This window comes from Xenopus laevis, chromosome 1S, assembly GCF_017654675.1.
Source record: "Xenopus laevis strain J_2021 chromosome 1S, Xenopus_laevis_v10.1, whole genome shotgun sequence".
Classification (NCBI taxonomy): Eukaryota; Metazoa; Chordata; class Amphibia; order Anura; family Pipidae; genus Xenopus; species Xenopus laevis.
In genome coordinates this window covers 85,026,613-85,043,365 of record NC_054372.1, presented here as the reverse complement: position 1 = coordinate 85,043,365, position 16,753 = coordinate 85,026,613, and the positions used below count along the sequence as shown (strand labels likewise).

Here is a 16,753-nt window from a genome sequence, read left to right as displayed (position 1 = left end):
ATACTGCTACTAAAAAATGCCTTACCCTTTAAACAAAACAGGGATTGTTTGTCCATATATTGCAATATATGGACAAACAATCCCTGTTTTGTTTAAAGGGTAAGGCATTTTTTAAGTGAACCTCTTTAAGTGAAACAATGCACCCACTAGAAGCCCTTAGCAGAGCACTTGCTCTCAGAATGCTCACACCTACTTAGGTTTGCCCCTTCAATCCCTCAGCACTGTAAGTAGTTACGTGTCGCCTTAACATAGCGACATTATTCCCGTCCTCACCTCCATGTTCACTATTACAAGTTTGCAATTTTACTGGAAAACAAATACAAGAAAAAGCTTTTTGGGCGTTTACATTTCTTCACTTCTAATTGCCGTCAAGCATCAGCAACCCTCTTGCTAACCACTCCTCATTTTAAAGCACATAAAACGTGCACTATTCTCTTTCTGTCTGCTCAGCACGGGAACATTATACAACCACGCTTTCCCTTCGCGCTGCAATCAGCTGGACACGCCCACGGGTGACATCACGCTCTCCCGATTACATCTTAGTCACATGGCTGTGACATCATGACTTCCTGAATGGCAATAGAGTAGAATGGTTCCCCGGAGAATAGAAATGCTGACAACGACATCACTGCACAAGGAAGGGATTACAGGAGGTGAGGGCATACCTGTGAGGAAAACGTTGTGACATGAAGCCTGGGGGCTTGTGGTGTGGTCTGTAACCTGTTAAAGCTGCTAGACTGCAATGTGTATAGTGTTGCTGGAGACAGTAGTGCAGTGTGATGTACAGGGAGGCTTCTGGGAAAGGGAAATGTGATCTCATGTCCTGTTAGCTGCTACATGCATAGGTAGTGTGCTGTTTTAGACAATTTGTATAAAGGCCATAATGAACCAGTTCTAGTAGGGGTGTAATTATAGAGAAGCAGGTCGTGCTACTGCTGGAGACACACACACACACACACACACACACACACACACACACACTCACTCACTCACTCTCTCACTCTCTCACTCTCTTTTTTGGCACCCAGTAACTTCTATTTATACCAGTGCACTTTGAATTGTTATCTAGACAGGGCTGCTGGTGGTCAGTGTAATGCCTAGTACTAGGATACTTGGGGACAGTAGTATTGCAAGAACAGGGTTGCAGTGTTTTCTGAGTGAACTGGAAAAATAAATTAACTAGTATACTAATTGGTGCAGGGTGGCATAAGTGCTTTTTGCTGTAATGGAATGGAAATTTAGAAAAGAAGACTAACAATCCTTCAGATTTAACATTTAGGGACGGAGTTGAGGGATTTCCTGTATAGTTATATGAATATGAAATGCAGAAGTGCTTATTTATATGGATAAAAATACACATTTTTAAAATGATATATAGGGACACAATGTAAATTAATCATAGTACAATAATATAATTACATTATTGGATATGAACATACCAGTTTTACTAACTAGTATTTATTTATTTTGTATTATGTCCAGGCTGCAGCTGATCTAAAATTCCCAGCATTTCTTTAAGAACTGGAAGCATGCTGGTTACTTCTTCCTGCTGATGTCCAAGACTACAGTCACCTGATTGAAAAAGTATAACATATTAAACGTCACTTCAAGCTTAATTGCTAACTCGTTTTAGAGAAAGAGAGAATATAAAATTTGCTCAGGGAGCCATTTGCTTCCCAAAGTGTAAGTTAAAATTAACTGGTGTGCATCATACGAAATGTAAATTAAAACTTTCCCTTTTAACCCTATCTATCTACCCAAACTTTGTAGAATTCATTCTAATAAATATGTCCCATAGTGATTTTGAAATCTGATTAGTTTTGTTACACTGCATATATTCTCTACTGGCATATTTCAGCAGGTGGACAAACACATGAAATGGGACAGTACCAGTGCTGTGTCATGCATTTCACTTTTAAGTGAATGAGTAACATTGATGGTGTTATGTAATAAGACACTATGGGACATATTTATTTTTTGACATTGGAGACAAACCGCAACTATTCATCAATTAGATTTGAGCAATCACCTACAAGTTCACAAACAAAAGCAAATCTGATTGGGTGTTCTGGACAACATTACCAGTGATTTTTATCTTGTTTATCTTTAGTGTTAATAAATATGACACCAAGTGCAGTAACCATGTACCTCACTTGTTGGTATGTTCCACAGATCATTGGTGTATGTAGAATAAAAACTGCTTGTGGGAACAAGCCTCGAGTACCATGTAAGGCCTAGAATAGACTAAATTTGTCACTGGTTGATTGTCAATCAACATCAATAAGTGTTTGCGAGAACATTTATTTAATAAGTTTATTCAAACATAAAAGCCATTGAAAGAACAAGTTATATAATAATTAATTGCATTGGTTTAATTTTTTTAAATGTTGTTAAATTTTTTTCAGGTTTAAAACACCTTTAACTGCACAATGCACCAGAAGTTGCTGAAGAGCGTCCACTACATAGAGCTTGGAAGCTACCAGTATTGGCCCGTCCTCCTTCCCCGGGGTATCAGACTCTATACTTATGAACAGATTCCTGTTTTCCTTAAGGACAATCCATATATTACTGATGGCTACAGAGCTTACCTTCCATCCAAGTTATGTTTGAAAAGGTAAGTAAACCGTAAAATACAACAAAATTGTATTGGTCTTGGTAGTATTCTTCCCAAGTCTATGTGCCACTGCTTAAGCATGTCCAGTAAGTAATAGGGCTTTTCACTGCACAAACACACCAGAACTCACAAATTCCCAAGCTAAATTTCTAGGTACTTCAGTGGGTAGGTATGTTGCTGTTAATAGATGGTATCAAGGAAATTCTGAGGCTGTACAGTGTCAGCACAAGCCAGTTTCATTGAACCAGAAAAGTTACAGATATATTCTCATGTTTCTGTGGAAAAAAAGGCATATATTGCTGTTTTTGTTGGATGGGGTTACATTTTTTGACTGGTGATTTTTGATATGCTCTTAGAATCAGATAATATCCTCTCAAGGTTCATGGCAAGATGTATACTACTTTACCTGAGAGTGTTGTTTATAGGATGATTTGTTTAAGAGGCAGTTAATATATTTTTCTAGGAAACATGACCGTTAAGAAAAATTGACTGGAAACAAAGCAAGCAAAATCTCTAAACTTTTGCAATAAATTCAGTTCTGAATATGAAGCATTTTGTGTGTCTGAAAATATAATAGAATTAAATTGTTTCATTGTGTGTATTTTAAGAACAAACATGCAAAGCTCTAATTACCTTTATTTTTATTTTATTTTTTTTTAGAAAAGAATATTCTTGCATTTACAGTTGGTAGTTGTAATGTAGGAGTAGTTTTGTTGCATGAAGTGCATGGGCTGGTTTATGTTTCCCATAAAATTCTTCTAATTTTGTTCTTAATTTTCTTACAGCCTCTTCATTTTGTCCAATGAAACAGTAAATATTTGGAGCCACCTGCTGGGTTTTCTTCTCTTCTTCACTTTGGGTGTGTATGATATGCTATCAGTGTTGCCATCTGCAAATGCATCCAGGGAAGACTTTGTTATCTGCTCAATTTGTCTCTTTTGTTTTCAGGTAAGCTCATATAATATCGCAAGTTCTTTGTAACCTGGAAATAATTTGGGACAATATATTTATTGATTTTATTTTTTTTTTACTAAGAAGTTACAATTGTTAAAATAATGCTATGCAGAGTTTACAAAGCTCTTTTTCGACCCTTGCTACATGGCAGAATAGAGCCTGTCCCAGTCGTAAAGTCCCTTACAACTTGCATTACATAAATTTTACCTCGCTGCTCATTAATTTTGGGGGCTTAATGATCCTGTTTGGTATTTGAGTTGCCACTGAGCTAGTAACACCCAATTGTAAAGAACATTAATCAGCTTTTTGAACTAGATATAAGCATATTTAGGGGATTGCTCACTCTAGTTTGGTCATGTTCCCAGTGATGGCAGATCATACCGTCTAAAGGCCTGTATCACACAGAAAAATTATCAGTTGCCACTTATAAGAATTGGCTTAGATTTCGGGAAGCATACAGTAGGCTAGTTCACCAACACAAAACAACAATACCAATTTGTAGCCAGATAATATTCTCTATTCATGACCTAGGCATAAGGGTTATGTGTGTTTCCATCACTACTGGTAAAACGTAAATTGTAAATGATTTCATCAGAAAATAATTTATTAGTAAGATTTAAACTGCAAACTTTGAAGCTAGATATTTGCTATTACTATAAGCACTGATCTTTGTCTCAGGCTTTTGTTGTATTTTCTCAGGTACCTTCTATACTATGTTCTCATATTCTGTATTCTTTCTCAGGTCTGCATGCTATGCTCAGTGGGCTATCATCTCTTCTGCTGTCATCGGTCGGAGAAAACAAGCCGTCGCTGGATGGCATTAGATTATGCAGGGATTTCGATTGGCATCTTGGGCTGCTATGTCTCTGGAGTGTTTTATGCTTTCTACTGTAACAATGTAAGTAACTTTTTTTTTGTATGGTCAGTGAAAGAAAGGCATTCATTTTTTTGACCTTAAATCATGGAAGCTATCATCTTTGGTTCTTACTGCCACAGGCAAAGCTTCAGTTTGTGTTTTCAAGAACTTGAGCATTATTTATTTTGCTAATGAGCACTGCTGGGAGCTGAGGTCCACATAATTTACATGAGTGAATTTCCATACTAAAAATAATGAGTGAAGGGGAGATTTGAACTGCTGGCTTTTGTGTGTCCTGATTGAACATTATTTGCCAACTGCAGCTGCATTTAGGGATGGTAGCAAAATGCCAGCTGATTCATTTCAGGATTGTTAACTGTATTTTGTGATTTGGGAATTGAGTGTCTCTGTTCATGGCCAGTGTTTTATTTACAGCATTACCTATGAAAAATGTGCATGTTTGCATGGAAGTATTTGAACAACCCTAAATGGTATTTCTGTTTTTTTTTTATGTCGGGCTATTTAAACGAATATTTGATAAAATCACATAAAAGAATTTAAGGCTCCTTATAAGTAATAAACAGGAGGAGTCTTAAATAATATATGCCCAACTCTGAATTCGATATTGAGACTTCCCAATCAATTGGTACAAAGGGTGAAAAATCAGGACAACTATTTAACAAAATAATTAATTTATGGAGCTTTAAGACATCTGATCCTTTTCTTTTATTTAGCTTGTAGTTTAAAAGTCTGTTTTTCTCTTTCCAGTCCTCTTTTTCAGTCCTTTTCTTGGTCCTCTTTTTCAGTTCTTTCCTTTCTTAGTCTTTCCTTCTTTCCTCCTTTCTTTAGCCCCTTTTTTCTTTCTTTATTCCTTTTATCTCAGTGTCTCCTAATTTATCCCTCATTTCTGTCTAAAACTCAACCCCTAGGATTAATCAACTAACCAACTGGAATTGAAGGGTAGTCTCCAAAGTTAAACTATCACCAGATAATCTAAATATTTTGTAAAATGTCAATTGTTGACCCCTGGACGTGATGTCCTACACTACCTGTAGATGGCGCTATTGCCTCAAACATCGTGGCCTAAAAATATCCAAAAAATACAAAATAGCCTTTGACCTCCTTAGTCTGGTGTTAAACATTAATGTTGACATTGCCTCAGACTGGAACAATGCTTTATGATTCCTTAATACTTTTGGTACATATAATATACTTGCGAACACACTAGCCGTTCAAAATTGGTCTGTCCTTGATTAATTATTACCCTAATAAACATATAGGCTCTATTCTATGGATAGCTTTTAAAATTCTTTAAAATGTTCCCATCTTAAACAGACACCAAGGATTATACAACCTTTTAAAATTTGCTTAAACTTAAAGTCGTGAAACACCTGGGTCAGCAGTTTGGTAGAATAAATTTCATGGATCTTTGCCATCCAACATTAATTTGAATAAAACAAAATAAAACACTTATTCCTCATTACTACATGATAGATCAAACATGCATAATATATAAATCATGTATACATAAAATAATAGAAGGTTATATTATATAAAACAGAAACTTATTCATTTATTTAAAAATCCGACATTTATATAAACATAATTTTTATAACTCATCACTAGTACCTAACACCAGTGTAAAATATTTGTTTGCTACCAAAGCCAACAAAGCATTTTTCATTGCTGGTTATATTACCATATACAGTAATAATATTTTAATTATATTGCTATTTGTATCTACTGTGTTAATGCTGCCGAGCATATTTCTATATGCAGGGGTGCTGCACCAATGAGGCAAATTGGAAAACTCTCCTCAGGTGGTAGTGCCAAACAGGTGACCAGGGGAGGCAAAACACCACACCTGGTACCTTTTTAAGAGCTGAATTTCTGGGTTTTAAACTGAAAATTCAGCTTTACTATTGCTAAAGAGTGCAATTGCACTCTCCGCACTAGCATTGCAGCCTTTCCCCAGACCCCTGTGCAGTAATTAGGGCGACTCCTGCCTCAGAAACGTGACGTCCCTGTCTATACAGTGGGTATGTTGCCTGGCATAGATTGTGGTGTAGTAGATCTATTGAGTCCATTATTTGACCACTAGCCAATATACCTCCCATTAGACATCCCTGTGCTATGTATTAAGAATCTGTATAATCAAGTAGTCAATCTAGCTATATTTACTTGCCTGCAGACTTGTATAATATAAAGCCCTGATTGTTGTTTTGAGCATGAGATAAACATTCATGAATGTTTCTTTTACAGCTCTTGGGTATATCAGGATGTACATAAAGGAATTTGCAGGAATATACAATATTATATATAATTACAGAAAGGCAGGGCTGAGCAGAATCATAAGAGTTTCTTGGTGAAGGCTAAAACCACTTGAATTATTATTCCATCGAAGAGGTTGATATGTGTGTGTGGACTGAAAACAAGCCCTTGGGATGCAATCTGTCTCTAGCAGATTTTTACATTGCAGATTAATTTTCTACTCTTGTCACCCAAAAGTAGACTCAAAACATTAATATTAATGGTAATTGCATGTCCCCATATAATAGGTAATTTAAGAAGGCACCCTCAAGTGTGGTTGTTCTGATGATGATGATGATGATGATGATATTCATCTGCTCTTATTGATGCTGAGGAAACTGGTGACACCCCCAGGTTTCATACAGTGGGTTGCATCAATAAACGCACGTCCAACTCTGAAAGGTCTATATGTAATTTGTATTAAAATACAAGGACAATTTTTCCAGTTTTGACAAATCCAGTGCAATTGCAGCACAACTACAATTACGGCAGGTTTAGTGAAAAAATTGCTGTATTATGGGTAAAAATAATAGCAATATGAGTTATTTACTATTTGCATTTATAAATAAGCCCTATAGTTAAGTTATAACTAGCGAAGTTGCCGCTCAATACATTTTTTTTGCTGTTTCGTCTTTTAAAAAGTGTATAAGAATATGTGATCAGTTTGACACCTTTTTCATATTGTTAAATCTGAACATAATACAAATGTGAATTTATTTTGATAATATATTATGTCATATGGATAATATCAACATATTTTCAATATTGGTCTCTTTTTTTTTTTTTTCTTCCAGTACTGGCGGCAAGTGTATTTAATCACTGTACTGGCTATGATTTTGGCAGTGTTCTTTGCTCAAATTCACCCTAGCTACCTCACCCAACAATGGCACAGGCTACGCTCTGTTATATTCTGCTCTGTGTCTGGCTACGGAATAATTCCTACAGTGCACTGGATCTGGTTAAATGGAGGTGTTGGAACTTCAGTTGTTCAAGTAGGTATTAGGCCCCTAAATTCAATGTATGTATATCACATAGTAAATATTTAGCATATTTCTTATATTGCATGCTTCATGTACACATCATGGTGTGGCATAATTAAAAAGAATAGGGTGTGTTATAACAAATATTATTTGTCATGTAGAACAAATAACCTCTATGTCCTAGTTCTTATGTGTAGACTTAAATTTATTTCAGTTGCTTAAACCGGTTGTCCTGTACAAAACAAGCCATAGCATTTACTTTAGCTAAATATTAAAAATCTGTACCCAAAATCTTTTTTTGCCAAATGATAGAGATATACATATACACACAATGATGGTGGTTCGTACTCCAAACATCTTTATTTCTCAATTCTTTGGCTCCTGCTTGAGGCCTTTTTCAAGGTTAAATAATACAAAGTGAAACATACTATTTATACCATGTGACAATTGTTAACAAACAGTCTCCACACATGACTATTAAATATACATATACAATATATATGTACAGTGGTGTGAAAAACTATTTGCCCCCTTCCTGATTTCTTATTCTTTTGCATGTTTGTCACACAAAATGTTTCTGATCATCAAACACATTTAACTATTAGTCAAAGATAACACAAGTAAACACAAAATGCAGTTTTTAAATGAGGGTTTTTATTATTTAGGGAGAAAAGAAATCCAAACCTGTGTGAAAAAGTAATTGCCCCTGAACCTAATAACTGGTTGGGCCACCCTTAGCAGCAATAACTGCAATCAAGCGTTTGCGATAACTTGCAACGAGTCTTTTACAGCACTCTGGAGGAATTTTGGCCCACTCATCTTTGCAGAATTGTTGTAATTCAGCTTTATTTGAGGGTTTTCTAGCATGAACCGCCTTTTTAAGGTCATGCCACAACATCTCAATAGGATTCAGGTCAGGACTTTGACTAGGCCACTCCAAAGTCTTCATTTTGTTTTTCTTCAGCCATTCAGAGGTGGATTTGCTGGTGTGTTTTGGGTCATTGTCCTGCTGCAGCACCCAAGATCGCTTCAGCTTGAGTTGACGAACAGATGGCCGGACATTCTCCTTCAGGATTTTTTGGTAGACAGTAGAATTCATGGTTCCATCTATCACAGCAAGTCTTCCAGGTCCTGAAGCAGCAAAACAACCCCAGACCATAACACTACCACCAACATATTTTACTGTTGGTATGATGTTCTTTTTCTGAAATGCTGTGTTACTTTTACGCCAGATGTAACGGGACGCGCACCTTCCAAAAAGTTCAACTTTTGTCTCGTCGGTCCACAATGTATTTTCCCAAAAGTCTTGGCAATCATTGAGATGTTTTTTAGCAAAATTGAGACGAGCCTTAATGTTCTTTTTGCTTAAAAGTGGTTTGCGCCTTGGAAATCTGCCATGCAGGCCGTTTTTGCCCAGTCTCTTTCTTATGGTGGAGTCGTGAACACTGACCTTAATTGAGGCAAGTGAGGCCTGCAGTTCTTTAGATGTTGTCCTGGGGTCTTTTGTGGCCTCTCGGATGAGTTGTCTCTGCGCTCTTGGGGTAATTTTGGTCGGCCGGCCACTCCTGGGAAGGTTCACCACTGTTCCATGTTTTTGCCATTTGTGGATAATGGCTCTCACTGTGGTTCGCTGGAGTCCCAAAGCTTTAGAAATGGCTTTATAACCTTTGAAATTGAACTCAGGTGTGATAAACCACAGTTGTTATTTTTTAACAAGGGGGGCAATCACTTTTTCACACAGGCCCATGTAGATTTGTAGTTTTTTTTCTCCCTTAATAACGTAAACCTTCATTTAAAAACTGCATTTTGTGTTCAATTATGTTATCTTTGACTAATAGTTAATGGTTTTTGATGAGCAGAAACATTTAATTGTGACAAACATGCAAAAGAATAAGAAATCAGGAAGGGGGCAAATAGTTTTTCACACCACTGTACATGGATGACCCTATTGCACTCATTTTATTACACATTGTTTTTATTACACATTGTTTTGCATTTCTGTGTCCATCCATAATTTTTTTATTTGTGTTTATAAGTTTAGTGTTGTCATAAGAAATGCTGATATTCTGATTTGATTTGGTTTAAACTGAAGCATGCACAGACATTTGTGCAAACAATTTTGCTAGGAATTTTAAGAATTGTATGAAACTCTGTGCTTGGGTGGCCAACTTTAATGCTGTTATAAAAAGTGAGTTGTGATTCAAACTCACCCCTCTTCTTTCTTCCCCCCTCATTTTATTTTAGGAATTTGCTCCACGAGTAATTGTCATGTACATAATTGCAGCTGTTGCTTTCCTGTTCTACATTTCAAAAGTGCCAGAAAGATATTTTCCAGGTAAAGAGTTTCTCTAACTAGAATACAGCTTGCCAATTAAAATATTAGCAACATCTGTATGAATTACTGCCACTGCATAGCCTTTTGAATATTTAGTCATTGTTTTATTTAAGTGTTACAGTACTGTAACTTAATGGCCATGATATTTAGCTTGCAGTGAAAAATAAACCTAGATTTACCCTGCAAAGTGGTCAATTGTAGGCAGAAGGGAAAAATGTCTATCTATTTATCACAACATACTATACATATATTTGCAAGTACCTGTTTTTAGCAGCCATATTTTTGAGTGGTAGGATACAATACATTACAACTTTTTGGAGCACTTAAAAGGCAGCAAACCTGTCTACTCTGCCATATAATCAGGTACAGTGGAAACAGGGCTGCATTCAGGAGTTTGTAAGGGGGTGTGCCTTTCTTAGGGCCTTATGATGTATACAGAGCTTTAGCTACATAAACTTTGGTTATAGGGAATTCCATGAAAACTTTAAATCAGAATGAGATCAGTTTCTGATGAACAACCATTTTTCATATTTAAATGCAGCATAATATATCCCAAATCTCCAAGCCTGCTGCCAAACTAACTTTGCTCTTAGACTAGTATTGGGCAGGGAGCTTTTCAACCTGATGTATTTCAGTTTGAGGAATCCTGTCTTCACCTCTTACAACTCCACTTTCCAGACGGCTGAAAAGCAACCTGTCTGACAGCAGCCTTAAACTGTTGTGGTAGACATTTCCTAAAGATAATTCAACATGCAATTTTTCTTACAGGACAATTGAACTACCTTGGCTCAAGCCATCAACTGTGGCATATACTTGCAGTTATTATGTTGTATTGGTGGCATCAGTCTACAATATACATCATGCAATACAGACATAGCCAGCCCTGCCCGACGCATTCAGAGTGAAGGTAAAACATAAATAAAATACTTTCTTAAGGCAATGATCTCTGTTTAATGAACGTAATGGGTTTCATGGTAATCTGCAAAAGCCTTCTACATTTGTCTCTAAAATTCACATTGTAAATAATACAGTTCACCTTTTCTGTCACTTTTCTTTTCAGCTGAGTGACCTGTATACTGGACCCTGTAAAACACATTAAATGAGCGTCTTTAAAACAAATGGAATTTGTTGGAGCGCCATGAATTATTCTCGTGGGAAACTGATGTTTAAAGATGCCAAGGATAAGGAGTGACGCAAAACAGGTTATTTTGATTTCTTTGACATGCTTTAAAAGGATATTGAAAAACTGTGCTACGCCAGTGACTATCATCTTTGGATTGGAAAGAATGTGCAATTGCTTCTGTCAGGGAAGAATTGTATTTAAGATGACAGAACAGTGTTAAACTGACCAACTAAATATGCAATCTTTTGCAGACTGCTGTGGTCAAGCATTCCTTTTCTATTTATCTCTCTGAACTTCTAGTTATAAAGCTTATTCAGTGCTTCAGAAAAAAACAACTTTGCGCCAAGGTACATTTGTTATCTGCTATAATATGCATGCAGTGCTTTGAAGCGGTTATAACTGTGAATGTTAACATGAGGTATTGTAAATACTTATAAATGACAAGCTGACATCTTGGATGGAGAAACCCAACCCCGACATACTGTAGTAATGTATGAAACAGTTTTCATCTACATCTAGACATAAATGTAAATACATTGCTGAAGTGTCTTGATTTTAAATTGGGATGAGAGTAGGTCAGGCGTGACCAAAGCTGTTTGAGTATGATGTTTGCTATTTAAAAACAATGTATGATAGGTGCCAGTGCCACTTTTTTACAGAGTACAGAGGATGACTGTGAACCAACTTAAATAGCGTTGTAATCAGTTTTTGGGTTTGGAATCAAGTTCTGTGCATCCTTTATCATACTACTAATTGCAAATGCTGCTACTGGAGTAATAGCAGTTACAGTATGCCTGAATGTGGGTAGAAACAATAGCCAAAGTGCAAAAAATAGGGCACTTGATAAATGTGGCCTTTATGTTAAGCTTTCAAACAAGTATTTATTGGGCTTGCAATTATTCTGATGCCGATAGTGATCCTAACTTTTAATATGATGTAGAGAGTGATATTCTGAGACAATTTGTAATTGGTTTTTAATTTTTATTATTTAAGGTTTTTGAGTTATTTAGCTTTTTATTCAGCTGCTCTTCAATTTGCATTTTAAGCAATTTGGTAGCTAGGGTCCAAATTATCCTAGCAACCATGCATTGATTTTGAATAAGAGACTGGAATAGGAGAGGGTCTGAATAGAAGGATGAGTAATAAAAATTTGCAATAACAATACATTTTAAGCCTTACAGAGCATTTGCTTTATAGAAAAGATCAGCGACACCCATTTGAAAGCTGCAAAGAGTCAGAAGAAAAAGGCAAATAACTATAAAACTATAAATAATGAAAACCAATTGAAAAGTTGGTTAGCATTGGCCATTCTAAAACATACTAAAAGTTACTTTAAAGGTGAACCACCCCTTTAATTGGGAAGATTAAATAAATGACCTGTAACTTACTGTCATGAGAATTACAGTAAACACTTTGTAAATAATAGTTCATGGAGAGTGAATAGACAGTAATAAACTGAGCACTCCTGAGACTTTATAAATGGTGAAAAATAAAAAGAAAATATTCAGTCAACATTTTAGTCCCTCAAGTGAACATTCCAACAACCAAACCAAACCACCTACCATTCCCCAAAACGTTTATGTACCACCAGTGCAATTTTGGAGGTAGAACTCCCAGTGATGACATCAAAGTAAACCGGATGCATCCTCATGCTCAGATAAGTATTGGTGCCTGTAAGTGCAGTATACATAAAAATATCATAATTAACGGTGCATATTAATCTTTTGATGAATTATTGATGGAATTTGTTAGTGCAAATTAGTCCCCAGAATTAAAGCTCCAGCAATACCATAAAACTGTTTTTAAATGCTTTTACAAGTAAAATGTCCTGCCCCTTGCCAACTTGTTCATTCTAAGAATAATGATCTTTTTTTTTTTTTCTTCATTGCTTGTCACTGTATGTACTCATGAATATATATTTTTTAAAGTTCTGCTAAGCAACGCTTTTAGATTTTTAGACTTTTTTTTATAAAAGACCTATAAAATGTCTGCAGACACTATGCAAGTAGCAAACACACTAGGGCTTATTTATAAACACTGGGCAAAGTTTCACCTGGGCAGTAACACATGGCAACCAATCAAATGTTTGCTTTCATTGTTCCACATGCAGCTGGCTGAAAAAATGTGGTTGCTATGGGTTACTGACCATGGGCAAATGTGCCGTGTTTATAAATAAGCCCCACTGAAATAAAACTATGATCAAAGAAAAGATTTTTCAATGGCAATTATGCTGGTTACTGGAAATGGAGAATCATTTTCATAAAAGCATACTGTTTGCAATTTCAGTCCAAATGGCACTAGCAACCATGCATTGATTTAAACTGGAATATGAATAGGAGAGGGTCTGAATAGAAAGATGAGTAATAAGTAGCAGCAATAACTACATGTATAGCATTTGTTTTTTAGATGTGTCGGTGACCCCTATTTGAAAGCTGGAAAGAATCAGAAAAAGAAGGCAAATAATTCCAAAACTTTGTTTAAAAAATAATAATAAAGACCAATTGAAAAGTCGCTTCGAATTGGCCATTCTATAACATACTAAATGTTAACCTAAAGGTGAAGTTTAAGACTGTTCACCAGAATGTAGGGCAAAAGCACTTCAATGAAGGTGGAGCAAGTGTAGTAAAGTGGCAAAGGAACAGAGTAAAATTGCATAAGAAATTAGAGACCCTATCACCAACTTTTTGAAATCTATTGACTTTTTCTAGACTTTGCTTGCCCCTTTACTCCTGATCCTCTGTATAGGTCAACAAAGCCAACAGTCTCAGTGTTTGGTAACAGCCTATATCTTTGGATCCACTGATCACTTTGACAAGCAGTTTTCGCTGACAGTCCTGCTTATTTTTTCGGAGCTTCCAAGCTCATGCTTCCCTAGTTTGGCAGCAGGGTCTCTTTTTAAAGGAGAACTAAACCCGCCCGTATCATAAGCCCCCCCCCCCAAGCTTAAAGGCATTGCTCCCTCCCCTCGATGTGCTTCAGTTTAAAAAAAAAATTCCATCAAAAATTCTAACCCTTAAATGCAGAGAAGTGCAGCTGATCTTCGTGTTGTCTTCAGGTCTCAACGCCGCTTTGCACATGCGCAGTTGAAACTGATTCCTGACTTGGTCTAACTGTGCATGCTAAGGCAGGCTTTGTGACGGTAAAGAGACCCAAAGACTACGCGAAAAGCTGCAAGATTGTGACCAGGAGCTCCACTGTGCTTCTCTGCATCTAAGGGTGAGAATTTTTTAAAGTTTTTTTTTTTTATATAACACTAAACAGATCATGGGGAGGAGGGCTTCTGGTAGGGGGCAGTTTAGTTCTCCTTTAAGTAACTCAATTTATTTAACTACTATTTAAACTGTAAGCCCTATGGGGTAGGGTCCTCCAGCCTTTTGTCTGTGCAGTGCTTTGCCCTCAAGGAGAACTATACAAATAAATATACATACAACTACATTAGATTCTCCTCAGGGTTGCTAGATTTTCCCATTTATTTACTCCATTTTGTTTACACATAGCTTTACAGATGCTTCTTCGCTTTTTAAATTTTGATTGATTTCAGACCTATTTAATGAAAAAGGGTTGCACTGGTAGTCTGATTCATCCTTACCTCGTGTCTCTTAAAATAAGTAAACATAGGTAACAACATTGTCTAAGAGGGTGTCGCATATTTAGGTTTTTGATACCCTAAACTGGATCTTAGAAATTCCACACAGAGGAAATATATATACTAACTTCATCTTTTGGTACAAGACTTAGGGCAACCAGTAATATAATACATTTTATTGCGTATATTGCAGGCATGTGAAATGGAAGGGCCCCCCATTATTTTGGAATGTCTTTTCCTCTCCAGTCATTGTATATTGAAGTACATACTAAATACTCATTACAATAGACTTTGTTTTCAATGATGGTTTATGAGAGCAATCTGATAAAAAAATTATGCCATTAATGTGATAAGCAAGGGGCAAGCCAGTTAATTGTTTTCTGTGTTGTGTTTTTGTGTATTATGTACAGTAAAAAAAACTAGCTGGATGTTCAGTTTTAATAAGTAAACAGATTTTTGTGTGTCCTACTACTGCGTTTTATAGTTTCAATGAGTAATGCTTGTGTATTTATTAAATATGTAATGTAAACAACCCCCCCCATGGATGAGAAGTATTTATTGTTTTTAAAGGCGTTGTTCCAAAAACTAATTAAAAACACAGTGCCTAACAATTTTTGTCTTTACTGTTTCTTTAGTCAAGTACAATGCTTTAAAGAGTAAATTAAGTTTACATTAAGCTCCTCAAAAAAATATATGTTGCTCCCCAATCCCCCTTTCATTTAGGGACTGATTTGCTAATGGTTTATTAAAAGCTTATTTAAAATGTTTATTTAAATGTATTTTTAATGGTCTTAACAACGAGGAAATGACTGATTCAGTAGGAAATTATGGGCACATTTAGTTTATTTCCAGTACCAATAATTCCAGTTGAAAGCATTAACTGCACTGCACTGTAATGTAATTGTTGCCTCCTATGCATTGTGTGGGGGAGGGGGGGGGGAGGGACAGGCGGCTGTAGCTTTAAAGGATAAATAAACTTTAAAAATAAGTGAATGTAAATTGATGAGGGTGCTATTCTAAACACTTTTGCTTTGTACATTTTATTTATTTATTTGCCAAGATATTAAAGGATGTACTGTTATCAATGAATTTTGTTACAACATCGCCACCTGCTGGTCATTTTCCAACCAGTCTGACGACCAAGTAGCGAAGGAAGTTGTCAGGAGAAAGAAAGCGGCTGCGCTGATGTTCTTCTGGTTAGGATAGATTTGAGAAAGGTTTCTCATTTTTTTCCTGGCAAAAGTGCTTTGAATAAAACCCTCATCAATTTTACATTCACTTATTTTTAAGGTTTACTTAGATGGTATCCTAAAACAGTCCACTAATCTGAGCTAGACCTTACTATTGTGAAGCATTAAATTGGGAAGTAGAGTTTCATCTTACAAACAACACTTAAGTGAGTGTGCCCTGCTAGTGGGCTAGAGTTAAAGGGATAAAGAAGAGTTGGCACATGTTTGATACTATTTGGATTTATTGCTACCTAAAGCACTAGGGACTAAAGCTAAAATTGGCTAAAGCATGCATGGGCAGTTTTTTGACCTCTTTACAAAAAAAGAAGTAAGCTGAACTAATGTCTTGCAGTGAAATAGTTGCCTAGTTATGCAAGTGGTGAATGGAGCAAAATAAATAAATAAAAAAGGTGGTGGTCATAGGCTGCAGAAACTACCACTCTGCATATGTGACCAGCAAAAATGCTATTAGGTTATTGGTTCACATCACAATATTCTAAACATGAACCACAACAGATGCTTGCATACCTCCCAACATTTGTAAAACAGAGAGAGAGAGACAAAAAGTTGTGTTGCACATAGCATGGCTAATTGTTTGACCATGCTCACTTTATGACCACCTAATTACCATGTCCATTTTACAAAATTTAGCAAGTAATGAAAGTTTGAACACATTCTGTGAATTTTAGTGCAGTGTTTTATTTGTTTTGCTACTGAAGCTGAAATTGCCCTTTAAACTGTGAGTCAGTTACACCAAGAGACTTGC

At 36.1% G+C, this 16,753-nt stretch overlaps 1 protein-coding gene across 2 annotated transcripts; it reads left to right on the top strand.

Annotated features, from left to right (window-relative positions):
- The first annotated feature begins 439 nt into the window (after positions 1-439).
- On the top strand, positions 440-15,371 carry paqr3.S (progestin and adipoQ receptor family member 3 S homeolog). Of its 2 annotated transcripts, none has more exons than XM_018235818.2 (9): positions 440-653; positions 1,483-1,584; positions 2,406-2,614; positions 3,400-3,562; positions 4,311-4,466; positions 7,529-7,726; positions 9,959-10,049; positions 10,818-10,956; positions 11,110-15,371. In XM_018235818.2, the coding sequence occupies exons 3-8, from the start codon at positions 2,430-2,432 to the stop codon at positions 10,952-10,954; spliced, it is 930 nt and encodes a 309-aa protein (XP_018091307.1). In that variant the 5' UTR covers positions 440-653; positions 1,483-1,584; positions 2,406-2,429; the 3' UTR covers positions 10,955-10,956; positions 11,110-15,371. The 2 variants fall into 2 exon arrangements, with proteins under 2 accessions (XP_018091307.1, XP_018091296.1); XM_018235807.2 differs by having other exon boundaries at positions 1,483-1,683.
- Positions 15,372-16,753: the final 1,382 nt, after the last annotated feature.